General features: G+C 39.5%; 5 protein-coding genes and 1 pseudogene across 5 annotated transcripts; 2 read left to right on the top strand and 4 right to left on the bottom strand.

The window, feature by feature from the left end:
• The first annotated feature begins 241 nt into the window (after nt 1–241).
• Nucleotides 242–8,071, top strand: LOC109004908 (probable inactive ATP-dependent zinc metalloprotease FTSHI 2, chloroplastic). The gene is made up of 11 exons (XM_018983614.2): nt 242–1,725; nt 2,743–2,915; nt 3,216–3,317; nt 3,391–3,555; nt 3,705–3,845; nt 5,039–5,197; nt 6,177–6,262; nt 6,561–6,639; nt 6,778–6,900; nt 7,232–7,288; nt 7,388–8,071. Exons 1-11 carry the CDS (start codon nt 375–377, stop codon nt 7,598–7,600), a joined length of 2,649 nt encoding a protein of 882 aa, XP_018839159.1. The 5' UTR covers nt 242–374; the 3' UTR covers nt 7,601–8,071.
• A 297-nt stretch (nt 8,072–8,368) lies between these two features.
• On the top strand, nt 8,369–9,645 carry LOC109004910 (early nodulin-like protein 1). Its single transcript, XM_018983616.2, has 2 exons — nt 8,369–8,741; nt 9,113–9,645. The coding sequence occupies exons 1-2, from the start codon at nt 8,537–8,539 to the stop codon at nt 9,478–9,480; spliced, it is 573 nt and encodes a 190-aa protein (XP_018839161.1). The 5' UTR covers nt 8,369–8,536; the 3' UTR covers nt 9,481–9,645.
• A 116-nt stretch (nt 9,646–9,761) lies between these two features.
• LOC109004909 lies at nt 9,762–12,292 on the bottom strand (annotated as a pseudogene).
• Nucleotides 12,293–13,123: 831 nt separating this feature from the next.
• LOC109004912 (ankyrin repeat-containing protein At5g02620-like) lies at nt 13,124–16,069 on the bottom strand. Its single transcript, XM_018983618.2, has 3 exons — nt 15,545–16,069; nt 14,986–15,401; nt 13,124–14,227 (listed from the first exon to the last, which is right to left on the bottom strand). The coding sequence occupies exons 1-3, from the start codon at nt 15,996–15,998 to the stop codon at nt 13,202–13,204; spliced, it is 1,896 nt and encodes a 631-aa protein (XP_018839163.2). The 5' UTR covers nt 15,999–16,069; the 3' UTR covers nt 13,124–13,201.
• A 3,730-nt stretch (nt 16,070–19,799) lies between these two features.
• Nucleotides 19,800–23,195, bottom strand: LOC109004916. Its single transcript, XM_018983620.2, has 2 exons — nt 21,539–23,195; nt 19,800–21,218 (listed from the first exon to the last, which is right to left on the bottom strand). Exons 1-2 carry the CDS (start codon nt 22,029–22,031, stop codon nt 21,184–21,186), a joined length of 528 nt encoding a protein of 175 aa, XP_018839165.2. The 5' UTR covers nt 22,032–23,195; the 3' UTR covers nt 19,800–21,183.
• Nucleotides 23,196–24,874: 1,679 nt separating this feature from the next.
• On the bottom strand, nt 24,875–26,604 carry LOC109004881 (ankyrin repeat-containing protein ITN1-like). The gene is made up of 2 exons (XM_035691567.1): nt 26,588–26,604; nt 24,875–25,904 (listed from the first exon to the last, which is right to left on the bottom strand). Exons 1-2 carry the CDS (start codon nt 26,602–26,604, stop codon nt 24,875–24,877), a joined length of 1,047 nt encoding a protein of 348 aa, XP_035547460.1.
• Between the last annotated feature and the right edge of the window lie 756 nt (nt 26,605–27,360).

The raw sequence follows: 27,360 nt of genomic DNA on the forward strand, positions 1-27,360 counted from the left end.
CAATTATTTATAATTATTTTTATATATCATTTTTTTTTTTTGTAATTTTGAAGGCTAGAATGATTTAAGGATTAAAAAAAAATTATAATGCATGAATAATTTGTTAGAATCCTTTTTTTTTTTTGTGTTAGAATTCTTTTTCAAATATCAAGTATTATTATTTTGTAATTTATTAAGACGACGGAAACGACGAGAGTTTGGAAAGGAAGAGTTGCCGTTTCGAACTGTCATCGGAGGGTCTCGACTCTGTAGCCTTGTCTCTCGCTGCAAAGTGCAAATAACCCGTAAAGCTCACCTCACCGAGTCTCTAAAATTTTTCCAGCTTCACCTAAGAATGTAGCATAAAGACACACTTCCATTTACTTGAAACCTCCATGGCCGGCCATTGTCTCCTTCCTTATTCTTCTTCCTCTTTAGTATACCGAACCCCAAAACCCCCAAAACCTTTCCGTTATTACTCCTCAATTTCATCCCAACTTCACTCCCCGTCTCGTGATGACAACGACGGCGACAATGATAATTGCAGCAAAACCAAGAAACATTCCCGACTCAACTTATCCAACCTCTCCATTACCCTCACCATCATCTCCGGCTCTCTCCCCCAGCCCGCTCTCGCCGCAGCTGCCGCTGTCAAAAAGCGGTCGTCCAAGAAAACGACGCCGAAACTTCCCGAAGCCCTAACCCCGGAAGAGCTCAAATCTTGGGTACAGGGACTCCCAATTGTATCAGACCGCATTCCGTACACGCAACTGTTGGAATTGAAGAAAGAGGGAAAGCTCAAGCATGTAGTTAAGCAGGGTAGTGGTCGTGGTTTGCGGCAGCGTACGGAACCGGTGCTGGTTGTTCTCGATGACTCTAGGGTTTTAAGGACGGTTTTGCCGTCCTTGGATGCCAACAGGAGGTTCTGGCAGTCCTGGGATGAATTGAACATTGACTCCCTCTGTGTCAACGCGTATACGCCTCCACTCAAGGGGCCGGATGTGCCGGCACCGTATTTGGGCTTCCTTGGGAATGTGCCGGCATTTATGCTGAGGTTGGCGAGTCCGAAGAAAGAGTCGAAGAGAGCATTAGAGTTTAGAAGAATTAGGGAGGAGTTGAAAAGGGAAAAGATGGAAGGGTTAGAGAGGATGAGAAAGGACAGGGAGGCGATGGATAAGGCGATAAGGGTGCAGAGGAAAGAGGAGGAGAGGAGGAGGAAGATGGAGCTGAGGAAGAAGGAGCACGAGGAGTCCTTGCAAGCGGCAAGGAGGAATTACTTGCAGATGGGCAATATGTGGGCGGATTTAGCACAGGATCCTAATGTGGCCGGTGCGCTTGGGTTGGTGTTCTTTGTGATATTTTACAGGACGGTGGTACTTAGTTATAGGAAGCAGAAGAAGGATTACGAGGATAGGATAAAGATTGAGAAGGCGGAGGCAGAGGAGAGGAAGAAGATGAGGGAGTTGGAGAGGGAGATGGAGGGAATTGAGGGTGAGGATGATGAGGAGAGTGAGCAAGGGAGAGGTGAGCAAAATCCTTATTTGAAGATGGCTATGCAGTTCATGAAGTCGGGGGCTCGTGTTAGACGAGCACATAATAAGAGGTTGCCACAGTATTTAGAGAGAGGTGTGGACGTCAAGTTTTCAGATGTTGCAGGGCTCGGCAAAATACGTCTTGAGCTTGAGGAAATTGTGAAGTTTTTCACGCATGGAGAAATGTATAGGAGGAGAGGAGTGAAAATACCAGGTTAGATTTTTCCAAAACACTGCTGCTAAGCCTATATGATATTGTTAGAGTGGTTTGAACTATTGCTAAAAAATATTAATCTGACACATATTTGGAAGGCCTTATAGCTGCATCTACAGATGTTTTGTATTGCTTTTTATTTGGTGTAAATACCTAAAGACTGGAATAGGAGCGAGCATAATGATATTTTTTGATAAGTAGGAGCGAGCATAATGATATTAAATTGTGTATTTGACATATTTTGATCAGATGAATATCCACTCCTTTTTTGCTCCAAGTTGTGACTATCGTCGATGTAGAGTGACTTTCATCCAAGAATTTGAGAGTAGAAAAATAGGAATTGATGCTTTATAGGTCCAATTTGAGCCCTTCACATTAATAGAACATCTTTTACCTATAAAAAAATTGATAGGTAATAGTGGAATGTGTTCTTGGGCTATGCCTATTGTTTCTATTAATCAAGTTTTATGCTTGCTTATAAAAAAAAAATTAGAGCCCTTTAACCTTGAACAATAAGAATATTGTTGTGTCTTGGTTCCTAAATGGGAATGTCGAGAAAAAGGCACGGTAAAGTACCTATGTTTTTGCTTTGTGCCCAAACTGGCCTACAGATCAACAAATTATCTTTTTGATGATGAGGAACCTAGAGGCTTTGTAATCGCAACATGCCTTTTACTCAGTTAAATCTCGGACCTGTGTAGCGTGCCCACATTAAACGGTTTAGGTAAGTTATGGGCTTTTTATTGATGGGACGAGGCCCCTAGAAATTGTTTACACCCAAGGGTTTGAATTTTAAACCTGGGGGAGCATCCTACCAAGGCCCTGTTCAGAAGATATAAGCACACATTTCAGAAGATATATATACATATACTGTATTTTTCCTCATTATATAATCTCTGGCCATTCCCTGCTTTGAAGGACCCTTTAATTATCAATTAGTATGTTTTTGCTACAAGGGATTTTCCCTTTTGTGCTTTCCGCAAGACTTATTTTAGGTAGAGTTCGTTTCTTAATCAGGTGGTATACTTCTTTGTGGCCCCCCTGGTGTGGGGAAGACTTTACTGGCAAAAGCTGTGGCTGGGGAGGCAGGCGTAAACTTCTTCTCAATTTCTGCCTCTCAGTTTGTGGAAATATATGTTGGGGTTGGTGCTTCTCGTGTCAGAGCACTGTACCAAGAAGCAAAGGAAAATGTATGTGCTGTTTTCAGCTCTTTCATTCTCTCTCTACTTGTGAATCACGTCCTTTGTAATAGGTCTGGTTATCCAATTGCACTAACATTCTTGCATCACCGGGTATCGAGTGTTGACATTTAATCCTCATCTTCATTTACTGTGTACAGATAGCAGTTATATTTTCCTGATGCGACTCCTTTCTCCAATATCAATTCCTTTTCTTTTCTGTCATCTCTCATGACACTTGTCTGCTTTCTCAGCTTTTAATGTTCTTACTACAACTGCACATTTTTCTTATGTTTGTTTTGTTTTGCATAGGCTCCATCTGTTGTCTTCATCGATGAGCTGGATGCGGTAGGAAGGGAGCGTGGTCTGATTAAGGGTTCTGGTGGACAAGAACGTGATGCTACTCTTAATCAGGTTGGTTAGAGCATATTTCATTTCAGAGATGTTGTACTTTTTTCCTATTTCTGAATTGATGTGCGTGTTCCAGCTCCTTGTCTGCTTGGATGGATTTGAAGGAAGAGGGGAAGTGATCACCATTGCTTCCACGAATAGACCAGATATTCTAGATCCAGCACTTGTAAGACCTGGGCGGTTTGATCGGAAAATATATATCCCCAAGCCTGGCCTTATTGGTCGTATTGAAATTTTGAAGGTATTGATTACTAACCTGCATCTTCTTTACATGTTGAATGCTGCATTTGTGGTGTTGCAAGGTTGCCATTCTTGTCTCCCTTCAATACTTTTGTGCTATCAATTAGTAGTTTTATGTTTTTCCAAATTGTTACATTTCCTTGGTTACAGGTTCATGCTCGTAAGAAACCTATGGCTCAAGATGTGGACTATATGGCTGTCGCTAGTATGACTGATGGCATGGTTGGGGCAGAGCTTGCCAACATAGTTGAGGTTGCTGCTATCAATATGATACGGGATGGAAGAACGGAGGTACTGCCTCATTTTCTAAACATTTGGCATTGAGTGTAGTATACAGAAATGAAAGGAAAACAAAAAAAATGTAAAGACAAAATGGTTATAATGCAAACTTTATGTGTGTAACATTTATATCCCCTATCCATAGATAGGTAAATAATCTGATGGTTATGTAGCGAGGACACACCTTCAATATAAAGTTCTCGATTATTCCACATTAGAGAAACTAGTTGCACAGGATAAATTTAAGATATTTAATTAAAAAAATTGTTTAAAATGGTTTTTGTTTTAAAAAATTTTAAACATATAGAAAATGTTTTAGCTTATCTTATACCATCTCGAAGATATAAAAAATCAAGAAGCCAATATTTGTGAATCAAGAAGCTAATGAGTTTAGTCGTGTTTCTATAGTCTTTATCAGTTTTTTTTTTAATTGATAGTTATGTGAAGCTTATATGTTGAACTTGAGTATAATTTTTTCACGTTAAGCAAAGAGTCCCATCAATAGTCAGTTTAGCATCGAGTATTTCTTCACCGATGGTTATGTATTGCACTTTTTTGCTCAGTTTGTTGTGCTTAGATCATATAAGAAAAAAATGGTAATTTCTGAACCGTTACTTCTCTTGAATACAATATAATCACTTGTAATTGAACTATCTTAGTATGTTGAACATCATTATAATTTTTTTTATAAGCGCTGAACATCATTATAATTACCATGAAGAAAATGATTATAGGCAATGAGAAAGGGCTGATGCAATTCACATGTGAGGAGACCTTTTCACATGTGAGGAGACCTTTGAAGTTCCAAAATTTTTGTGTTGGGAGATGATAATGTGGCTTCACAAGGCTAGAGCTCCATGCTTCCGTGGTTTTTTTTATCGGTAAACTAGATTTTATTGATCATAAGAATAGGCAAGAGCCCAAGTATACGGGACCATAATTATATGTAGTAATAGATGATAAATAATCTTGAAAGATTTCTAATTTAAATTTTCCCCACTCTTTTTGCATAAAATTTAATTATATGAATTTACATCATTTCCACTTATAAAAAAGATGAACTTACATAATTTTCGACTGCACATCACCATTCATGACAACATTTTGGGGTAGTTTGGTTTGTTAATTATAAGCATTTTTTAATACTTATGAAGTCTTATGCTTTAAACTATTGTGTCAGTAAATAACTTATTTTACTCGTGCAGATCACTACTGATGACTTGTTACAAGCTGCACAAATAGAAGAAAGGGGAATGTTAGATAGAAAGGAGAGAAGCCCAGAGACATGGAAGCAAGTAGCAATTAATGAAGCAGCAATGGCTGTTGTGGCTGTGAACTTTCCTGATCTTAAGAATATTGAGTTTGTATGGTCCTTAAGCTCCTGCATTTTCACTTTTTTCTGGTATATAATTCATTTATATTATTATTCTTTGGTCAGAAATGGGACTGAGTTGAATCCATTAGTGCTTTTCTTATCGAGTTACGTTTTCTTTATAAGTAATAAATTTTCTTAAAAAAAATTCCTTTAACGTATAAAAAAAAAGTAATAAATTTTCTTCAAAATAACATCTAGGGTCACAACACTTAGAGAGACACCCATAGAAAATCTGACATCTAATTTGTAATATGAAATATCTCCAACAAATTGGAAAAAGATTATGAGGCAGTAGCCATGGTGTAAAGAGACGTCAAGAACATAAACTTTATCTTCATTACAGGTAATCCATTTCTCTCAAAAGTCTGATTCCTTTCTGTCCAAATACAATTATACACCACATTAAACGCAAAGGAATTGACTTCTGAGTTTCTCCCCCTTGGTCTCTACCAAATTGTCATTTCCAACCATGCAATAGTTCGGCAGTTTACCAATAAACGTCAGTTTTATGTTCTTCTGGGCACTTATTAATTAATTTTGCATCAGTCAGTGTAGAATTTATGATTTTATGTCTAGTTCATATGGAAACATCAGCAAGTGGTACCACAGCAGGTTAGTTGTCTTAAATTCAAACAGAACCAGAAACATTTAACTGCCTAAGTTAAAAGAATAGAAATGCACAATAGAAGGAAATGTTGGTTGCAGGATGTATTGGTGGGAGGCGTATTGGTTGCAGGATGGGTAGTAGTGAAGAAGGAAATGTTAAATAGAAATGTGGCAGAAATTATGATTTTTTATAAGATAGGATGATGGAAAAGATACATGTGGAACTTGACTAATTGAGGTGGATTCTATAAAATTGATTCCATTTAAGTTATCCCTGATTTGGTTCTTGGTTGTCCAGATTAATATTCCTGTTATTTGTGTAACAATGACTGGAAAATTGACAGTTTATTTTGCTGGTGCAGGTCACTATTGCTCCTAGAGCTGGTAGGGAATTGGGTTATGTTCGAATGAAAATGGATCCTATTAAATTTAATGAAGGAATGCTTACGTATGTGTTCATATCTCTTGGTACTTTTTTTCCTTTGAAATAATGCTGTAAGGAATTATACAAGAATAATGTTGTTAAGGACCTTGAAATAGTTCCAAAAGTAGTGTACAATAATATAAAACTTTGTTCAATCCAATAATGCAATGCCCTTTAAGGGAGATGTGCACTACAGGGTATGTTTCCTTCAGTAAATTTATCTTTTCTTCACTCAGTTTCTTGTTGGAATTGTATTAAATGCCATCCTTATTCTCTTTTTTCTATGTTTTTCTTGTCACTCGTGTTTCCCAATACCATGCAGCCGGCAATCCCTCCTGGACCATATCACTGTTCAACTAGCACCACGTGCAGCTGATGAGATTTGGTATGGTGGGGGTCAGGTAAGCAAGCCTTTAAATGTCATGGAAGTTGTTATGTAGTGGTTATCAAGATCTATATTTTTGTATATTATCATTTTTTCATTCTGGATTCAATTGTCTGAGATGATCCAGTTACTAACTTTTTTTTTTAATCTCCAGTTGAGTACAATATGGGCCGAAACGGCAGATAATGCTAGGTCAGAAGCACGGACTCTTGTTCTTGGTGGCCTCTCTGAGAAACATCATGGATTATCAGATTTCTGGGTGGCTGATCGAATTAATGTAATGACTCTCTCTCTCTCTCTCTCTCTCTCTCTCTCTCAAAGTTTGATGGCTCCACTAGTTGCTTTGTGAAATTCACTCAAGGAAGTAATTAGGGCCCTTTAAATATTACATTTCTGAGGGTGAAGTGTGCCTTTTTAAAATGGTGAAGGTTTTCCTTTTTAGAGATATACAAGCACGTAGCTAAGGATCAGAACTAGTTTAAAGTGTCTTAAATTATAACACAATCTTGGACTTCTAATACTCGGGGTGAAAAAACTTGTTTGCAGCTTTTAGTAATGTATGGTGACGATTGTATCCTTAAAGCATTTTAATGCAAATCAAATTTCAGGAAATTGATTTGGAGGCATTGCGGATTGTCAACTTGTGTTATGAACGTGCAAAAGAGGTGAAGGAAGCTTTATTACGAAGTTTCTTCTTTTTTTTTTTAATCTTTTTTTGAGATCCTTGTGTGAAGAAAATCACAATTCATTGTTTTCCACAACAGATTCTGCAGCAAAACCGAAAGCTTATGGATGCTGTGGTTAATGAACTTGTTGAAAAGAAAAGTCTGACCAAACAAGAATTTTTACGCCTAGTTGAGTTGCATGGTTCCCTCCAACCAATGCCAGCAAGCATACTTGACATCCGGACGGCAAAAGGATTGAAGTTCCAGGAAATGATGATGAACCAAAAGAAAGCAGCTATACGAAGCGATTAGTGAGCAAGGTGTGCCCAGAAAATTATCTGTTAGATCTTTGATCTTGGAGTGGCGCATGAGCGCCAGGTTGGTGGTTGGTGGTTGCTGGATTGAGCAGTCATTAATGCACAATTTATCTGTTGGAGGCGTTTCCTATGGTCATTGTCTTCAATGGTTTCTTGTTTTTATTTTAGCCCTACTGATCAGATAGCGGGAGCCTATCCATTGATCATATACCAGTACAGCAGGCATGCCAAGAATAAATCTGAGAAAATTTTGACACCACACAAATTTATCCTTCAATCCTGTTCTTAATCGATATCCAATGTTTGCCGAGGAGCTATGTAATGAATTATTGTGCATCTGAATCTATATGATGCACTCGGCTACTTGAACAGAATGGCTAGAGCTTTGAGGCACATCATTTTGTCCCTTCATTTGCGCTTGGAAGAGATTTCTGCAATATATATATATATATGTTCTAATGTTTTGCCCCCCACCCTGATGAATTAAATTCAAGTTCATATTTAATTAATTGAATCAAGATCTAGCATATATATAAAAGGTTAATTGGAATCGGTGTAAAATATTTATATGTATAGAGTTTGTTGCAAAATAGTGCAGAGCAGTGTATTTAAAATGACTAAATACGATCCTGACGGTTCTTGAAATGTTGAAAACCGTAGACGCCCCGCCCCCCCACTCCAAGCCATCTCCAGTCTTGACTCTCCACTCCTCCCCTCTCCTCTCTCCTCTCAAAGGTGAATCCAATTAGTTTCGCGGCACTTTTTGAATCTAACGGTAACTACCTTGGCACGTACTCAATAACTAGACAATAACCGCCAACCATGTTTCTTTCTAAAAAACCACCCAGTACTGTTATTACCCATACATCTTATCACACTCTTTTTTCATGAGCCGCATTGCATTACCAAACTTCTCCAGTCTCCAAGAAGAATGAAGAACACAAACGCGGCATCTCTTTTTGCTCTCTTCTGCACTTCTGTGATGGCAATCCTGGTCGCCACAAGCGTGCCGGTTCAAGCTGTGGAAGAATTCAAAGTGGGCGACGTTTTGGGTTGGATTGAACCCGATGCCAACCACACTTCGCTTTACAGTCAATGGGCTGCAAGGAACAGATTTCATGTTGGAGATTCTCTCTGTGAGTGAGTTTGTTTTTTCGTGTTCCTAATTTCTTTTGACGGTGGCGTATCCTTTTCGAGAAAGTGGTGTGGAAAGCTGCCGTTGTTTTTGTGGTTTTCTGGGTTATCGGAGTTCAGCGTAGTTTATAAATGAATTTTTATTATCATAGATAAAACAAGTAATTATTCGGGGTCAGAGCACCTGAATATAAGCAATTATGTAATCATTTTGCTTGAACTCAGACAGGAGTTAAAATAATCATCCAAAAACAAGAAAAAATAGTGCTTGATTTCCCCGAGTCAAATAGTCTGATATTTATTTTAATTTCCTCCCATATCTTGTATTAAAATATGGTGTTTTCTTCCCCTTCTTTTTCTTTCTTTGGCACAGCTTTTGAGTACAAGAATGATTCAGTTCTTGTGGTGAACAAATATGAATACTACCACTGCAACACAAGCAAGCCAATCGCTGCCTTTATCAACGGGAAGAGTGTCGTCAAGCTTGATAGGCCGGGGCCATTCTACTTCATTAGTGGGGTTCCTGATCACTGCAAGAACGGCCAGCGGTTGTTTATTGATGTGATGTCTCCGCACCCAATCTCTCCATCTCCTCCATCCATTGCCTTTCCGCCTGCGCTAGACGAGGGGCCCTCTCCTTCACCGTCACCAAGTTCGGGAGTTCCAGTTTCAGTCACAATTTGTTCAGTCTTTATGGCTGTTACTGCTACATTTGTGACTTTTCTATGCTCTGCAGCATAGCTTATTGTTATGTTATTTTCGTATGTTTTAGTTGGTTTTCTTAGCGCGTCGGATTCCGGCTGTTGGAATCAATCGTGCCTTAAGATTTGCCTCTGACTTGTGCATTTTATATTGAACATTGTTAGTTTAATTATTATGGGAGTTTTAAGGTTGGAAAATTTTATTTAAAACAGCCTCTAGTTTACTTTGAATTTTACAATTCAGTCAGTACCTTAGCCCATTTAGCATAACATGGTATTTGATTTTCTTTTGAGCATTGCATACTATTTTCACTTGCTAAATTAGCTAAATGTAAACTGAAAGTTGCCTGGAAAACTCTTTATTACCCCGGAAACAAGCTTTCAAGATTAGGAGCTTGGCTGAGGGCTCCAATGGCTTAGAGAATTACAGTTGCACTTTAAAAAAAATGCAAAAAATCCAGCATTTCAGGGCTATGATCTAGAGCTTATATCCTATCACAGTCAGTGGTGAGAATTTTCAGAATGAGTGATATCCACGACGACTGGAACTCTCAAGATCAGAATTAAAAGAATGCAATTTTGCAAGCCGGTCCCCCGTTTTCTTTCTCTCCCTTTTCCATTTCTTTTTTTGATACCAATGCTCAACAAGCTTCACAGTTAAACCAAAAAAGGTTGTGCCCAGAGTTCCTCCACTAATCGACACCAACACCACAAAAATCCATTCTGTTTCCTTGCCATGCGGTGTTTCCTTGCCATGCGGGATGAAGACCCATGTCGCTGCAACATAAGCTGTTGCCATGAATGACACAGCTACCCACATGACTCTATGAGCAACCTTCAGCATCATCATCTGAGGTTTTCTTTGGAAAGGAATGATGCTGACTAGAACAATGACGATGCACAGCGATGCGAACAATGCGATTTGATTGCTTACTACAAATACCTTGAAGGCCGTTGTTCTGTATAAGATAGACTTTCCTCTGAGTGCTCCTTCCTGATAGATCCCACCGGGAGGGCTTATCCCAGCTGCAAATGTAACTGTGGCAATCAAAACAGCCACAAGTATTATTGTGTTCCTTGCATTCTGAACCGCCTCATTGTATACCTCATCTTGCTTGTTTTGATTGAATCTATAAAGTTGTGCTAGTTCTACCTGCCTTCTTTTGCTGAGATGTTTCTGTTGTCCTAAACTTGTCAGCGTACTGGCAAGGGAACTGGACAGGGTACCGCTAGTCTGCCTTGAGGAGCATTCAGCCACAGATGTGATATTTCCGTGGTTTCACACATCTTCTCTACTTGATGCTGTATCAGTTTAATTCGGGAATCTCCTCTGGCCTGGTCGAGGATGTCAAGGGCTGTGAGTCCTCTATGATTCTGGAAACTAATATCAACTGTTGTATTGTTGATCAAGTAGGCCACCATCTGTAACAAATTCGAATTTCCATAAGTCTAATTAATTAGGAGACAGGCGCATTCGCAAAAGAACATTATCATCAGTGTCTATCTACAATTGTGGTCAACCTTTATGACACAAGTATAAATCATCATATCTGTATTAAACAAGCGTAGCTGTGGACATGATTTGTCAGGCAAAACTATTGAATGTTCATCAGCAGAAGTTTGGTACTTCACGAGTCAAAAACATGCACAACATAGACATTATTCTGCGAAAGGCCATTCTAATTTCACAACCATCAGTTGTAGCAGGAATCATTGTTTTTTAAAGTTCTCACCTGATCGTGCCCTCCAGAGACTGCAATATGCAAGATGGTGTTACCATATTGATCTGGACAGTGGAAGATATCGGTATCATTGAAGACTTGCATCAAATATAAGAAAGCATTGTGATGGTTGTATCTCACAATTAGATGAAAAACTGTCTCCCCCTTTTTTGTGTGATACTGAAAAGATGTTGGAGCCATTAACATGAATTCTTTTAGAATTGCCGTATTGCCATTCATCACAGCCAAGTGCATAACCATCATTATTGAATTGCAGAGCAAGATCTGCATCAAGCTTTAAGAGCATTCTTGTTATCTCCCAGTACCCTCTATGACAAGAGCAGTGCAATGGCGAATACCCATTAGTGTCAACCTTTTGAGCTAAGTTTGGGCACGCTTCCACAATCTTCCTAACAATACCTGCACCAGCAGCTCTAATTATTCACTACATTATGCAGAATCTAGCTGAGCAAATTGAAATTTACAACAAAAGTCATCTACACATTTGGGTCATTCACATATTACCAGCAAGTGGGCGTATAAATTGATGAATAGAGGAATTCTCAATTTCAAATTAATTGGTAACATGTTCAGCTGGGAAAAGTTACCCGTGTGGCCTTTTGACACAGCAACATGAAGGCAGTTTTGATCAGAAGCATCTTCTTCCGATCCCTGCACCCAAGGCCTCCTCAAAAGAAGATTTACCACTTTGAGATGCCCATAAATACAAGCCATGAAAAATGGGCTCTTTTGGTCAGAGTTTAGCTTACTAGCTGCCCAGGGATTAGTATCCAATAGCAACACTAACACCTTGACATTCCCTTGAGGACAAGCTTCATGAAGTGGAGTCTCCAGCTTGCTATTCTCAGCTGTGACCATGTCAGGGCGCAACTTAACAATTTCCGTGACCAAATCAAGATGGCCGAATCTTGAAGCCAGGTGCAATACCGTGTGCAAGGTATTAGCTGTTCTTTGCTCAAGAATTTCTTCATTCTCTTTAACTAAACTCATAAAAGCGCGCTTATCAGCTTTGGCAATCGCATCTAAAAGCCTTTGATCCATTTAGTAAATTAAGCTCAAGACTACAAATGAAGGAAGATGTAATCAGCTGGACAGATTGTCTTGCCACTGTTCCATTTTCTGCAACTAAGCTGCGATATATATATATATATATAATATATATATATATATAAATATAAAGTTGAGAAACGCGGTAAAGGAAACTTCTTTGAATTGTGTAATCCGTTGAGTTGCAACTTCCTATAATCCTACCCTTTGCCACTTGATGCAGCCACAGATTTCTTAGCATCTTCAAGGAAGACCAGTAGTCAGTAGCGTTGCAACATTTGGGAGAATTTGAGCCTTGCAAAATATACCATTGTGCCATAAATACAATGTGAACGTGAAAAATCAAATAGCATATAAGGGGAATGACGTGAGAGTGATGATTGAGATGATGATAAACGTGTCTTTTTATCCGTACGATGGACATGGATGATGGAAGAAGAAAACCCAAGCCATTTATCAAATCCATTAGACGTGAGTGTGTGAAAGGAATATCGAAGCAGAGACGAAAGAACCATTTGTGTCGGCTGTTGAGGCCCGAGGGTCAATGTCAATGATATGATTTAATTAGACTTATCAACTGTTGTGGCTAAAGTATTTCTTTTCCATAAATTATACTCATGGCTGTGATGGCAAATGGTTCTTAATAAACTTTGGTAGTTATTCGGGTTTTTTTTTGGAATTCACATCAAATAAGAAATGCCGGATTTGCTAAAAAGGGATTATAGAATTATTACCTATAAGCTAATATGGCCTAATATAATATCTTATGTTATACATTTATTTTATTATAAAGGACATCAAATGTATTATATCAAGTAATATCGGATTTTGAGCGTTGTTTATATAATTTTCTTTATAAATTTAACGAAACCTAACATTTTTTCCCCCAAAATAGGTGACTAAACAAATGGGTGTATAATGGGCTGCCTGACAAATTCGGCCCAACGGCAAAATAAGGTTGGGTTCTGACTTTCAGTAGGAGTGATATCCTTGTAGGTATGAACTCTCAACATCTGAGTTCTGACTTTCCAAGTCAGGATCTGCAACTCCCTGCCCTCTATCCTTTTTTTGTTTCTTCCACTTCATTTTCCGCAGCCAGTGCTCAACCAGAGTCACACCCAGAACAATAAACACCACTCCCAGGGTGCCACCGCTAACTGCTAGAAGCGTGACGAACACCCATTTTGTCCCCTGGTTTTTTGGCATTACCACCCATGTGGCTGCAACATAACTTGTTGCCATGAATGCCACAGCTACCCACATGACCTTGTGAGCCACCATCAGTAGTATCATCAGTGGCTTTCTCCGGAAGGGGATGATGCTGACGAGAACAATTACTATGGAGAGGGAGGTGAACAATGCAATGTTGTTGCTTATCTCAAACACCTTGAACGCTAATGTTCCCCCTAACATCGACTTCCCTTTCATTTCTCCTTGCTGATACGAACCGCCAGGAGGGTTAATTCCAGCAGCAAAAGTAACTGTTGCGATCAAAATAGCAACTAGTATGATAGTGTTCCTAGCATTTTGCAATGCTTCCATGTATATTGCATGCTGCTTATGTCTGTAACTTGTGTGACGCTCCCCTACATTTTCATGGTGCCTTTTTTGCTTGTGTTGTCGCATGTTAGTTGGGAATAAGGACTCTCGTTTGTATGTTTCATGGTCAAATGTCACCCCTGCTTGATACTGTGGTGATGAAGCTCTAGAGCTGGTTCCCTGGCTGAATGGGGGCGAGCTCTTGCTTTCATAAGGAACCATTTCATTCATAATGGACATTTCCAATTCATTGCCAATGCGAACGTTGGTTTTTTCTGCTTCCGGTGAAGGAGACAACAGTTCGATACTTCTTCTACCACCGGCTTTAACAAACATGGCTTCAAGATGTCGATTCTCGGTACCATCCTTGGCCTGGTTGAGGATGTCAAGTGCGGTGAATCCTTTACTGTTCCTAACATTAATCTGCACTTCTGTTTTGTTGATCAAGTACTCTGCTATCTGTAACAAAGTTGAAATCAAGAGTACAATTGAGGGATGTTTTCATGTCAATTATGGATACAAATTACAATGATTGGCTTTAATGCCTAAACCCGTTTGTGAGCACAAGTACCACAATAGATGAGAGATACAAAATTTTTCATTTTTACGCTAATTTCATACCGTTAGCATAATAATACCAAAGACAAAATCAATCCGAAAACATGACACAGGAGCAGAGTGACAATACATGGATTTAATTCAAGTACAGAAACTCGATCTTATTAAGCTATTTGTGAAAGAAAAGATACAATAACAAGCTGGGACACCAACATAATTTCTATTTGCAATCATACTTGCAAAATGAGCTAACAAATCCATGCTATACATGCCACTTTGGGCGTGTTAAATCATCATTTTTCTCAAACGTCCCTTTAAGTTCTCAAGAAGAAATAAATTTTATTAGTTAGATTATATTATAATATTCCACTTCACGTGTAAGCTAGAGTACAAACTCTTAATAAGTAGACTAAATATGAGGGATATTTAATTAAATGAGAGTAAAGTGTGGATTTCGGATTCGAAGTCAGGATCTTTATAATTGTGATATCGTATTAAATCATCACTTGCTCTATTAATTTAAATTAACAAAAACAAAAACATTTAATTATTTAATTTATATTCAAATAATCATCGTGTATTGTCTTATTTTACATCTAGTTTTCTTGGTTTCGCAACAATATATAAAAGATTGAAATCAACATTCGTTTCTTAATTACCTGATGTCTCCCACCAGAAACTGCAAGATGTAAAATGGTGTTACCATATTGATCCTGATGATTTATGAGATTTGTAGCATTGCAAGCATGAGCCATGTACGCAAGAGCATGGTACTGGCCATATCTCACAGCCAGGTGAAAGACCGTCTCTCCCTCATTCGTAGCACAGTGCAAAGATTCTGGAGCCATCAGCACAAGTTCTTCCAGGACTGAAACTTTACCGTTCATTGATGCCATATGCGGTGGCGTGTAACCATTGATGTTATATTGCAGAGCAAGATGTTTGTCACGCCTCAAAAGCATCCAGGTTATCTCCCTGTGTCCGTGGATACAAGAATAGTGCAATGGCGAGTTTCCATTCTCGTCAATCTCTTGAGCAAAGTTCGGATACGCATTTAGTATCTCTCTGACAATATCTGCACCAGAAATTTTGATTTTAATAGATATCACAAAGCAGACTTCAAAAAAAATCATGAACATGTAAAATCTCATGTCAAAATTTCACAACTTCAGGAAAATGAGTGATTTTTGGTAAAGAAAAATTTGATCTGCTACCTACCCATATGTCCTCTCGATGCAGCCACATGGATGCAAGTTCGGTCAAGCAGATTTTCCTCTGAACCCATAATTCTAAGTTGGTTTAAGAGGAGATTCACCACGTCAAAATGGCCATGGCTGCAAGCCATGAAAAATGCAGTCTTGTTTTCACAGTTAAGCTTACAAGCAGCTCTCGGGTTGACCCCTAATAGCAGCTTCAAGACCTTGGCAGACCCTTGGCGACAAACTTCATGTATCGGAGTCTCCAGCATCTTGTTCTCAGCAGCAATCAAGTCAGGGCACAACTTAATGATTTCGGACACCATGTCAGCATGTCCAAACTTAGAAGCGAGGTGTAAGGCTGTGTCCTTGGAGTCAGCTGTTCTCTGCTCAAGAATTCCTTCATCTGCTTTAAACAAACTGATTAATTTGGGCGTTTCATTTGTCCTAATTGCCTCTAGAAGCCTAGCATCCATTCCCTTTCCTTTATAAGCTCCAAAGCTATAGTTCTTTTCCCACAAGCTGGAAGCTTCTACAAATTTCTATCAAGAGGGAATAAATGAGACTATAGATGTTATATATGCTCCAGACACCTATATATAAATGAAATTGGCAATCATGTATAAACTATCCTGGTACTATGTGGTTTTGAGACGGTTTACAAATCTGCTTCCGTTTGTAGAGAGAGAGAGAGAGAGAGAGAGCATTGTTGTCGTTGGTATCTTGTATAAGCATGTGGGTGTGATCATTAATATGGCTTTCATTAAACTAGTTAGCATCTTCAAGGAATCCGTCGACAAACTTCCTAGAATCTTCGCGGAAGACATTCTTTTTCATGCGTAATGGGAGTTTAACCTGGAGTTTACGTGGTTTTTGGTTTGGATATGAATAATATTGTTTTCTTTTTTCTTTTTTCCATCGTTTTATTCTGGTTCTGGGAAAGAAAATGCTAGGAAAAGTAGCTGTTGGAATTTGGGAGCAAGGGTACTGGGCCGTGGGCCCTCAATGATACCTGTTTTTCCTCGTGGGAAATTACCTCCCGAGTCATTCTTAAGCGTCAGGTCTTGCACTTGATGATCTTAAATTAGGAGTTTAAAAACTCTATTCAATATTGTTTTAAATTAACTGATTTCTATTTATATATGAAAAATTATTCTCATAAGTCATTATTTACTATCTCGCACTCTACATCTTATAAAAAAATCCCAAAACCTGTAAAAAAAACTATAAATATAGAGTGTGAGAATAAAGAGTGACTAATGCATATCATTTATTAAGGCGCTGACGCTCAAACTTTTTCAAAAATCAAACTTAATATAGTTTGAGACTTTAAATTGATGATTATGTGTTAAAATTGGTTTAACAAGATCTCTTATGTTTGATTAATATATAATGGTTTTTCATATCAACTAATTTATTTGATCACAATCCGTCATACCTAATAAAATAAAAAAAGAAATCAATGAACTAGGAAGCAAGCCAAATCCAAAAATGCAAGTCCAACATGAACTTAAATGGCTAAACGCTATTAGACATTGTTCTAGTAATTAGACAAGACAGGCCGGGGGAGGAGCTGCTTTTCACAAGCTACTCTCGGCAGGAAATCAAGAGTAATTGTACAGATAAAGACGACGACTGACCACACAAATTACGTTCTATGTTTTCAAAAACATCGAATGTCGGAAATCACGGATTGACCGGGCTTAGATTGATAATTGATTACCCATTCAAAGATTGTTTGTGTTGAATGGAAGGAATGGGTTGACGAGTCGAGTACTGCATTGCTCGGTCTGTCTTTTACTCTGATTCTTCGACATTGCTTTTGGGTCCGTCCACCCCACCACCCATGTCATGATTTTAATCGCTGCCAACTTTCTACAATGAATCACAGCTTTTTATGGCCCACACAATGTGTAGTTTTTTTAGATTTCTTTTCAAAAAAATACATCCTTAAGGCATTCAATACCGGCCCCTAACAAATATATATATATATATATATATATATGAATAAATATAGATAGAAACCACTATTAGGAGCATCCATTTTGCACACATGATGTGACATCATCTAGATCACACATTTCCTCAAGTGAGTATTGTGAACAATCAACTAGAAGCAGCCACGCAGTGAATGTAAAGTATACATTATTATAATAACTTCTCTCTAGTATTACTATATATATATATATATATATATATATATATATATATATATATATATATATATATATATACACACGAGTACTTGAAGTCAACCAACACTAGTTGATTACTTGAATATGTATCATATCTTCAACTTCGAGTGTTCAAAACATGGAAACCATTAACCAATGACTGATCACTAGACCTAACTATTACAGATTCCATGGAATAGCATCTCTAGAAAGTTTGACCAGTCAGCTGCATCCAAAGTTCTTCCTTCTGGGTCAATCACCTATTTTTTATCCCAAGGCTCCAACACCATTAGCTTTCAATCAAGTTTACCCCACCAAAGTCTTGTAACTCTTATCAACCAACAAACACTTCTTCTTTGGAGTGAGAGACACCATTCTTGACTAGGGTAAGAGAGACACACTATGCTTGTTCCCTTAGCGTTGCTCCTGTTAAGAGGGAAGAAATTGAGAAATATTGGACTTAATTGAATTATTTCGTATTGAGCTTTACAAATAAATAGCAGTACAATGAACTAGCTAAGGAAATATATATACAAGGAAAGTAGACTATCTTGATTGAGTCCTAAAATAAAGCTAATTACAAGAATTGTGGAAGCCTTGATTTGGTGCATATATGGAAAGTAGAAATCTGTCAATACTCCCCCTCAAGTTGGCGCATGGAGGTTCGTAATGCTCAACTTGCGCGAGAAATGATGAAAGAGCTCCTGTCCTAAAGCTTTGGTGAAGATATCCGCAATTTGCTCATGTGAAGAAGTGTGGACAGCTTTAAGGAGGCCCGAGCGGATTTTGTCACGAATGATATGACAATCAATCTCAATGTGTTTGGTGCGCTCATGAAACACGGGATTGTGTGCAATATACAGTGCTGATTGATTGTCACAATGTAAAGTAAAAGGCTCGGGATGAGAGACACCAAGATCAGTGAGAAGCTGTTTTTAACCAAGTGAGTTCACAGGTTGTGACGGCCATAGCTCGATATTCAGCTTCAGCCGAAGAACGGGAAACTGTGCTCTGTTTCTTGGTGCGCCATGGAATCGGACTGGTACCTAACTGAATGAAGTAGCCAGTGGTGGAGCGGCGGGTGATGGGGCAGCTGGCCCAATCAGAATCTGTATAGGCCGAAACATGTGTACTGTTAGATGAAGGGAAGAAGATACCTTGGCCAGGACAGCCTTTAAGGTAGCGGAGAACTCTAGTAGCAGCAGTCATGTGGGGGACCCGAGGAGCATGCATGAATTGACTGAGTGTGTTGACGGCATAAACAATGTCTGGTCTGGTGATGGTCAGATAGATGAGACGACCAACAAGGCGACGGTAGAGGCCTGGATCAGGAAGAAGATCACCATCTTGAGTAGTAAGCTTCAAATGTTGTTCCATAGGAAAATGAGAAGTTCGTGCACCAAGTTGTCCACTGTCTGAGAGAATGTCGAGGGCATATTTACGCTGATTAAGAAATATGCCTGTGGGTGAGCGAGCAACTTCAAGTCCAAGGAAGTACTTCAGGGAACCAAGGTCCTTTGTCTTGAAATGAGTGGAGAGAATTTTCTTGAAAAGCTCAATCTGAGAAAGGTCGTTACCAGCTACTAAGATGTCATCAACATAAACAAGAACAAAGACGATGCTGGTGGAAGTGGTGAGAGTGAACAAAGAATGATCTGCCTGAGATGAATGAAAACTTGCATCAAGAAGCACAGAGGTTAGTTTAAAAAACCAATTCCGGGAGGCTTGTTTGAGGCCATAGAGGGATTTTCAGAGACGACAGACGCGAGTCTCCCCCTTAGGACAATATCCAGGTGGTGGGTTCATGTAGACTTCTTCATCAAGATCGCCATGCAAAAAAGCGTTGTTGACGTCGAGCTGATGGATAATCCAATTTTTAGTAGCTGCAACTGCCAATAAGCAGCGGACCGTGGTCATTTTGGCGACCGGAGCAAAAGTCTCATGGTAATCAAGGCCTTCAACCTGAGTGTATCCTTTGGCAACAAGCCGGGCTTTGTACCTCTCGATGGATCCGTCGGCTTTGAGTTTGGTTTTGAAGACCCATTTGCACCCAATGAGTTTCTTACCAGGAGGAAGAGGCTCAAGAGTCCATGTGGAATTAGCCTCTAAAGCACGAAGCTCAACAGTCATGGCCTCGCGCCAGTGGGAGTGGCGAATAGCATCAGTATAGCAAGAGGGTTCAGTACAAGATGTAAGAGCATTCAAATAAGTAATATGTGAGGGAGAAAAACGGGAGTATGAAAGAAAAGCAGATAAAGGATGAGCAGTACTTGAAGCCGACGAAGCAGGTGTAGATGCCGTGGGCTCTGCATGTAAAGTGGGACAAATATAGTCGTGAAGGTAAGCAGGTCGAGTAATAGTGCGACAAGGGCGAGAAACTGAGGGAGAGGAATTGGGCAAGGGCATGGGAAACAAAGAATCAGGAGGAACAGGAGAGTCAGAAGAAATAGGAGAAGCATGAGGGTTAAGAGATTCAGAAGAGACAGGAGAGTCAAGAGATATAATAGGTTGAGGGACGGGAAGAGGAACAATGGGAACGGAAGGAGATGGAGTCTCATGTAGGTCTTGGAAAGGGAAAGTTTGTTCGTGGAAGGTGACATCTCGAGAGTAGAAGGTGGATTGAGTTTGAAGGTTGTAGAGCTTGTAGGCTTTATGTGTGCTAGGATAGCCAAGAAAGACACATTTAGTGGCACGGGGTGAGAACTTGTCGCGATGAGTGCTGAGAGTTTGAGCATAACAAAGACAACCGAATACACGAAGATGATCATAGTTGGGAGTTTTATTAAACAGAATTTCAAAAGGAGATTTATTTTGAAGAGTCCGGCTAGGAGTGCGGTTGATGAGATAGGTTGCGGTGAGGACACAATCACCCCAAAAAGATAGAGGTAAGTGAGCTTGAAAACGAAGACTGCGGGCAACATTTAGAAGGTGCAGGTGTTTACGCTCCGCAACGCCATTTTGTTGGGGAGTTTCAACACAGGTACGTTCATGAATGATACCGTGTGTGTGTAGATATGCTTGAAATTGATGGGAAAGAAATTCTTGTCCATTATCAGTTCTAATAATTTTGACAGTGGTGTTAAACTGATTATGGACAAGAGCGAAAAAATGTATTAAATGGGTGTAAGCCTCAGATTTAAAACGCATAAGATAGACCCATGTTGTGCGAGAAAAATCATCAACAATAGTGAGAAAATAATGAGCACCACATAAGGATGCGGTGCGATAACCACCCCAAATATCACAAAAAATGCGATTAAAACGAGAATCACTTTTATTTGCATAAGAAGAAAAAGGTAATCTCGTGTGTTTAGAACGAGCACAAACATCACATTCAGAAAGATTACAAGGAGAATTAAAAATACTGGGAATATTAAAACTGGAAGGATGACCTAGACGTTGATGCCATAGAGTCTTATTTGCAGTGGTTTGAGCAGCAAAAATGATAGTGGGTTCGGGGCGGTACACGTAAAGCCCATTGCATAAATTACCCGCTCCAATCGGCTTCATCGATGGAGAGTCCTGAAATAAACAAGAATTAGAAGAGAAGGTTATAAGGCAAGAATTATGAATGGCAATTTGGGAAACTGAGAGTAAATTGAAGGACAATAATGGAACATAAAAAACATTTTGTAATGTGAGAGAAGAGGAGAGCCGACAAGAGCCCAGCCCTTCGGCTGGGATATCTTGTCCCGTAGGAAGCCGAATATTATGCGGATGGGTAAGGGGCTTCAAATCGGCAAAGGCTTCTCATTGGTGACAGATATGGTGGCTCGCACCACTGTCCACTACCCAATGAAGACGCCGATTGAAGGAAAAATCGGAGGAGGAGAAGAGGTTACCAGCAAAAGGGGTGGGAGATGGGTCAATCGAAGCTGTCGGTGGTGCGAGGAGAGTGAGCAGCTTCTGGTACAACTCGGGAGGAAGAGAAACCAGGTTCACAGTCGACGGTGGAGGGAGAGAAACAAGGTTGGCAGTCGATGGAGGTGGCCCTAAGATGGACGACCTCGATTTGTTGGTGCGTGGCTCTCGGCCTGGTGGGTACCCGATGAGGGTCCAACAACGGTCACGCGTGTGGCCGTCTTTGCCGCATGCGGTGCACTTCAGAGGAGGCCGTGGGCGAGCAGTGGTGCGGGTAGCCATGGCCATTGTTTCGGAGACTGAGGATTGGACGTTGAGGAGCCTCTGTTGCTCTTCTTGAAACAGAATGGAGAAGACTTTTCCGATGGTGGGGAGCGGATCCATGGCCAGAATTTGGGTCCGAAGGGGAGCAAAGGATTCGTTGAGCCCAAGGAGAAATTGGAAAACCCGTTCATCATCAGCCTGTCGTTGCATATCTTTGAGGTCAGTTGCGGTTTGAAGATGGCTAAGTTCATCCCACAATTGTTTGATTTGGTTGAAATAATCATGAACAGAGTTTGTGTTTTGGTGCAGGGAGGAGAGGGATCGTTTGAGGTGGTAGATGCGGGCATTGTTTCCATGGCAGAAACGGGAAGAGAGGTCGAGTCAGACAGCACGGGGATCAGTATGGTATTCGAGGGAATTGGCGAGGGAAGGGCTGATGGAGTTGAGGATCCAGGTAAGAACCATATCCTTCGTTTGATTCCACTGAGTATATTCGGGTTTAGTGATTTCAGGGGGTATGAGGGTGCCATCGACAAAGCCAAGTTTATTCTTGGCATTGAGCGCTTTGGTTATGGCTTTTTGCCTTTTTGGATAGTTGTCACCTGTGAGAAGACCATTAACGAGAATTAAACTTAGAGAATCTGAGGGGTGAAGAAGATAAGAGGAGGGGATGGGTGGGTTACTGGTGTCGGCCATGGCAGAATGGCTGGATCTTTGATGTTAGGCTGATAGTAGACTCTGAATTGGGTACCTCAAAAAGGGATGGGGCTCCGGCTATCCCAATACCTTAGTGGAAGAGTCAACTGGATCAATCCCCTTTGCTGCATTTTGGAACTTCCTCCCATTAATCTTCCTCATTCACTGCGTCAATGAGAGTTGGTCCGCAGTAGAATGTCCCAACACTTGACAGTAAGCAGTACATATCTCATGTCTCAGTCCTCCAATCGTACACCACATGCATGGTGGTCAATGGTCATGGTGGTCCATTCACCATTATCACACTCAAAATATCCCTCCATTACGGGGAGTTCTGTAATTTACCTCTTCGAGGAGAGAGTCTATTTTGGGCGCTACCCCTTGAGAAAGAGGGGGATTGTTCCCCAATATGCCATGGCGCATAATCCATTAATCCTAACCATCCCACAGTCTACAAGCCAGAGAATTAACCACTCCGCAGGGAAGGCGGCCAACAAATTAAATAGTAGTTACCATAGGCTTTTCCCAGTTCTTGCATCCATTCACAATTACACCCATCTTTATTCTACCATGGTGTTTCCTTAGGTTGGGAATGGAAAGGGGGGTCGATGCGATGCACACGCCCATTACGGCAAATCAAGCAAGCAAGTACCTTGAGAAATGTGGTTCTACCACGAGGTAAGTAGCTCTACCCCAAATCACCTGTTTTAATAGTATGTGCTTGTGCCTATAGATAGGGCGCCATTGAACGGACCCACGGAACGCACGGCCCTCTGCCTCTGGGTCCTCCATCAAAGTTCCAGCCTTTCTCCTGCACATTACCATTCCTCTCGACAAAATCTTGGTTACAAACACCCCCTTCGGAGTAGAGTTGTCCATTCTTCAATCTCAGTTCGTAGGACCCGAATCTATTATTTCCCTGACCCAAGTCAATGCCCTTTAGAAATTTCCGAACTAACCGTAGCTTGAATGGGCCAAGATCCCTCCATCAATGGGACATAGGGCCTACTAACTCGTTTGAGGTCTCATGTGTCCTTTATTTTTTTTTTACCGCTGTGATTTTTTAAATTTTTTTTTTTTTATTTAGTGATTAAAAAAGTATTTTTTAATAATAATATTATTTTTTATTTTTTTTAAAATATTCAAAAGTATTAAAAAATATATGTAAAAAAATAAAAAAATAAAAAATATTTTTACCTAATGATAGCTCCCAACGGGAGTTGGGAGCGGTGGACGTAACACGTCTCAATACATAAAATAACTTTTTTCATCTGATTATGTTATGTGTTTACACAGAATAAATAAGTTTAGAATATTAGAAACTCCTATACTAAAGTCTGTTTTCTAATTCAAGGTATTTTAGTCTTGAAATTTATACTTCCTAAACCACATTACTTATGTTATTTTCTTGAGGGTTCTCTATCACGTTTTCCCTGATCGATGATCTTAATTTCTTGAGGCTTACCACTACCAAAGATTTGGTCGATGCTGCTAGCTACAGACCATTACGTAGTTTAGAGATATTGATCTTTGTATCTTGATTATTTGTTTTAGAGACTAGGATATTATTATTATTATTATTATTATTATTATTATTATTATTATTATTGAGGTTACAAATTATCTTGAAGAGGATCGATCTTCATGAACTCGCAACTCTGATGGGTTTTTAAAGCCGTAGTGGTAGTGCTGCGTTTGATCACTGGTCTTAAAAAATATTACTTCAGTGGATGGGCTCTTCAAAAAGTTAGAAAATGATTTTGTAGATACCTTTAATTCTCTGGGTTGTAATAAAAACAGTTGGAGAAAAAATACAGTAGTAAGAAAAACTATATACGTTCCGTTGTGACTACCACTGAAACAATATGCCAGACCACTCTGGAACCTTTTGGTCTATAGACAGATTGAGAAAATTATATATAAACTTAGAATAGATACGCCAAATTTACCAGTCTTACACTGTAAATGATTACTATACAACATAGCTTCACATACAAATCCTATGGTTTATGGTTGTTAAATGTTAATACTTTTTGACCTTAGAGGTTAAAGTATTTAATTTGTTTCCGCACCATGGTTGGAGGACTTTTTTTTACATCTGTAACTCCAAGGTGTTTGATTGTAATCATGGTAGAGTAATCCTAGATATTATCTAGAGTGTGCAAATCTCGTACATACACTCACTTTGAAAAAAAGTGAGATGTACTGGATCCCAAATATACCAACTTTTTTCAAAAGAAATGCACGGAACTTTTATAGTATCTTAGGAGTGCAAATATCATTTTTCATTACAGTATTCTTCCGCCATAAGTGCACACTCTGGATGTTCTTCTCAATCATTTGGGAGGTGTAAACATTCAGTATGAGTGATATCCTTGCAGGTATGAGCTCTCAACATCTGAATTTTGGCTTTCCATGTCAGGATCCCGATCTGCAACTCCCTCCCTGCTATCCTTTCTTAGTTTCCTCCACTTTGTTTTCCGCAACCAGTGCTCAACCAGCATCACACTCAGAACAATAAAAACCACTACCAGTGTGGCACCGCTTACTGCTAGTAGCATCACGAACATCCATTTTGTCCCCTTACTTTGTGGCATCACCACCCATGTGGCTGCAACATAACTTGTTGCCATGAATGCCACAGCTACCCACATGGCCTTGTGAGCCACTGTCAACAGTATCATCAGTGACTTTCTCCGGAAGGGGATGATGCTGACAAGAACAATCACTATGGACAGAGAGGTGAACAATGCAATGTTGTTGCTTATCTCAAAGACCTTGAAAGCTAACGTTCCGCCTAAAATTGACTTCCCTCTCGATTTTCCTTGCTGATACAAACCACCAGGAGGGCTGATTCCAGCAGCAAAAGTAACTGTTGCGATCAAAATGGCAACTAGAATGATAGTGTTCCTAGCATTTTGCAATGCTTCCATGTATATTGCATGCTGCTTATGTCGGTAACTTGTGTAACTCTCACCTATATTTTCCTGGAGCCCTTTGTTAAGATGCTTGTGTTGACGCATATTAGGTGGGAATAAGGAATCTCTTCGGTATGTTGCACAGTCGAATGTCTCTCCAGCTTGAAACTGTGGTGATGATATTCTGGAGCTGGTTCCCAGGCTGAATCTAGGCGAGCTTTTGCTTTCAGGAGAGACCATTTCATTCATGATGGGCATTTCCAATTCAGTGGCAATGCAACCCTGCATGTTAGGCAGACGTTGACTGTTGGTTCTTTCTTCCGCAGGTGAACGAGATAACAATTTGATACTTCTTCTGCCACCGGCTTTAACAAACTTGGCTTCAAGACGCCGGTTTTCTGCACTGTCCTTAGCCTGGTCAAGGATGTCAAGTGCTGTGAGTCCTTTGAGGTTCCGAGCATTAATATATCTAAAAACTATGTGATGTTATCTAAGTTTGTGTTCTTGATTAATCTGCAACATTGATCTAAGCCTGAACCATCTGTTTGTCATCCACATTATCATTTGGGACATTAAAAATAGAAAAGTAACGAAAGTGAATCGAAGACTTAGTAAATAACACATCATAATGTAAAGATAACTAAATTTAAGTTTTTACCTTGAAAACGTTCTTGCACACTTCTACTTATATAGCATGTGGAATAATCAACAATAATAAAACTAACGTATAAGACAGAACATCCAACTGGTAAGTGTGGGAATTCTAACAATAACTTAATTAACATCGTGTTCAAGTACAAATAAACAACCAAACCTAAGCAATCAACACGTTCTTTGCATAACATATTAAACTTGTCTTTCAGTTGCTATGGCCAACATACTTTAGTTTTGTGCACTGGTCCACTTCCTGTGATCACAAGGGACCTTGTCTTTGTTTTTTTTAGGCAATTTTTTGAGAGGGAATTTTTAACGCTAGGTTAGAGGTGGATTCAAACCCCCCAACTGAGGGCGCCATGGTCCCTAAGGACCAAGGGAGGTGCCAGTTGACCCACAGGTCATTTGCCAGAAGGGAGACCTCTTAATTGCTTGTAACATATCTCTGGTGAACCACATATTTACACGTCATTCTGTAGCTTGCACATTTACCCTTACCTTTGCGCTAGTACCATATTTGTTATAGCTTTATTCATTAGTCACATGACTTAAAGTTTTACAGGATACATGTGAAACATTTAACAACATTACATGATATAATAAATATCTTATGCATTTGCATGGCGTGATATCAATGGTGACATATTATATTTGTATGCATGGCTTTCATCATATCATGGCATCCATTTATGTGAATCTAATGACAATACTTGCATAACATGGCATAGCAGATATTTTAAACATGAATCATAGTATTGCAGCCACAAGCATTTACATTATATTCCAACAAGGATTCATAAACGGGGCTTACAATGGAGATGACAATACGTAATATATAGGTGAACAGCACTGGTTCAAGCACAACAAAGCACATATTATACTCATGAAGATATGATCATACTACTTACCTAAGCTCCTTTGCTTTAAAATCAACAAGGAATTGCTTAGCAACCTAATCACGCATATGATATATCACTTAGATCAAATCTGTGCAAGTCTTCGAATCTATTTATGCTAAAAGTTCTGATGGTGTTAAAAAAATAGAAATTCTGTTTCCATGTGTAAACCTTTTGAAATTGTCATTGAACTCTTCATCTTAATGTACTCTACCAGAATAGGGAATCAAGAAGTAGATAAGATGTTAGGGAGTCCCTCTAGGAAAGGGAAATTTTCTGTCCATTCATTCTATAAGGTCATCACTAATCAGGATAATAACCACTTCTCTTGGAGGAATATTTGGTGGAGTTGGTCGCCTTACAAGGTTCCCTTCT

This window comes from Juglans regia, chromosome 7 (assembly GCF_001411555.2).
Source record: "Juglans regia cultivar Chandler chromosome 7, Walnut 2.0, whole genome shotgun sequence".
In the NCBI taxonomy this organism is placed as follows: domain Eukaryota; kingdom Viridiplantae; phylum Streptophyta; class Magnoliopsida; order Fagales; family Juglandaceae; genus Juglans; species Juglans regia.

What these genes read in the sequence shown, in the direction of transcription:
- LOC109004910 (XM_018983616.2), top strand. Translation starts at nt 8,537, where the DNA reads ATGAAGAACACAAACGCGGCATCTCTTTTTGCTCTCTTCTGCACTTCT. An exon ending in TCATGTTGGAGATTCTCTCT is followed by an intron (nt 8,742 to 9,112) that starts GTGAGTGAGTTT and finishes TCTTTGGCACAG; the next exon opens with CTTTTGAGTACAAGAATGAT.
- LOC109004912 (XM_018983618.2), bottom strand. Translation starts at nt 15,998, where the DNA reads ATGGATGCTAGGCTTCTAGAGGCAATTAGGACAAATGAAACGCCCAAA. An exon ending in TGCATCGAGAGGACATATGG is followed by an intron (nt 15,402 to 15,544) that starts GTAGGTAGCAGA and finishes TTTCTGGTGCAG; the next exon opens with ATATTGTCAGAGAGATACTA. An exon ending in TTTCTGGTGGGAGACATCAG is followed by an intron (nt 14,228 to 14,985) that starts GTAATTAAGAAA and finishes ACTTTGTTACAG; the next exon opens with ATAGCAGAGTACTTGATCAA.
- LOC109004916 (XM_018983620.2), bottom strand. Translation starts at nt 22,031, where the DNA reads ATGCAACGACAGGCTGATGATGAACGGGTTTTCCAATTTCTCCTTGGG. An exon ending in ATCTCCCACCCCTTTTGCTG is followed by an intron (nt 21,219 to 21,538) that starts GTAACCTCTTCT and finishes TGTTTATTTCAG; the next exon opens with GACTCTCCATCGATGAAGCC.
- LOC109004908 (XM_018983614.2), top strand. Translation starts at nt 375, where the DNA reads ATGGCCGGCCATTGTCTCCTTCCTTATTCTTCTTCCTCTTTAGTATAC. An exon ending in TTTAATGAAGGAATGCTTAC is followed by an intron (nt 6,263 to 6,560) that starts GTATGTGTTCAT and finishes AATACCATGCAG; the next exon opens with CCGGCAATCCCTCCTGGACC. An exon ending in GGGTGGCTGATCGAATTAAT is followed by an intron (nt 6,901 to 7,231) that starts GTAATGACTCTC and finishes ATCAAATTTCAG; the next exon opens with GAAATTGATTTGGAGGCATT.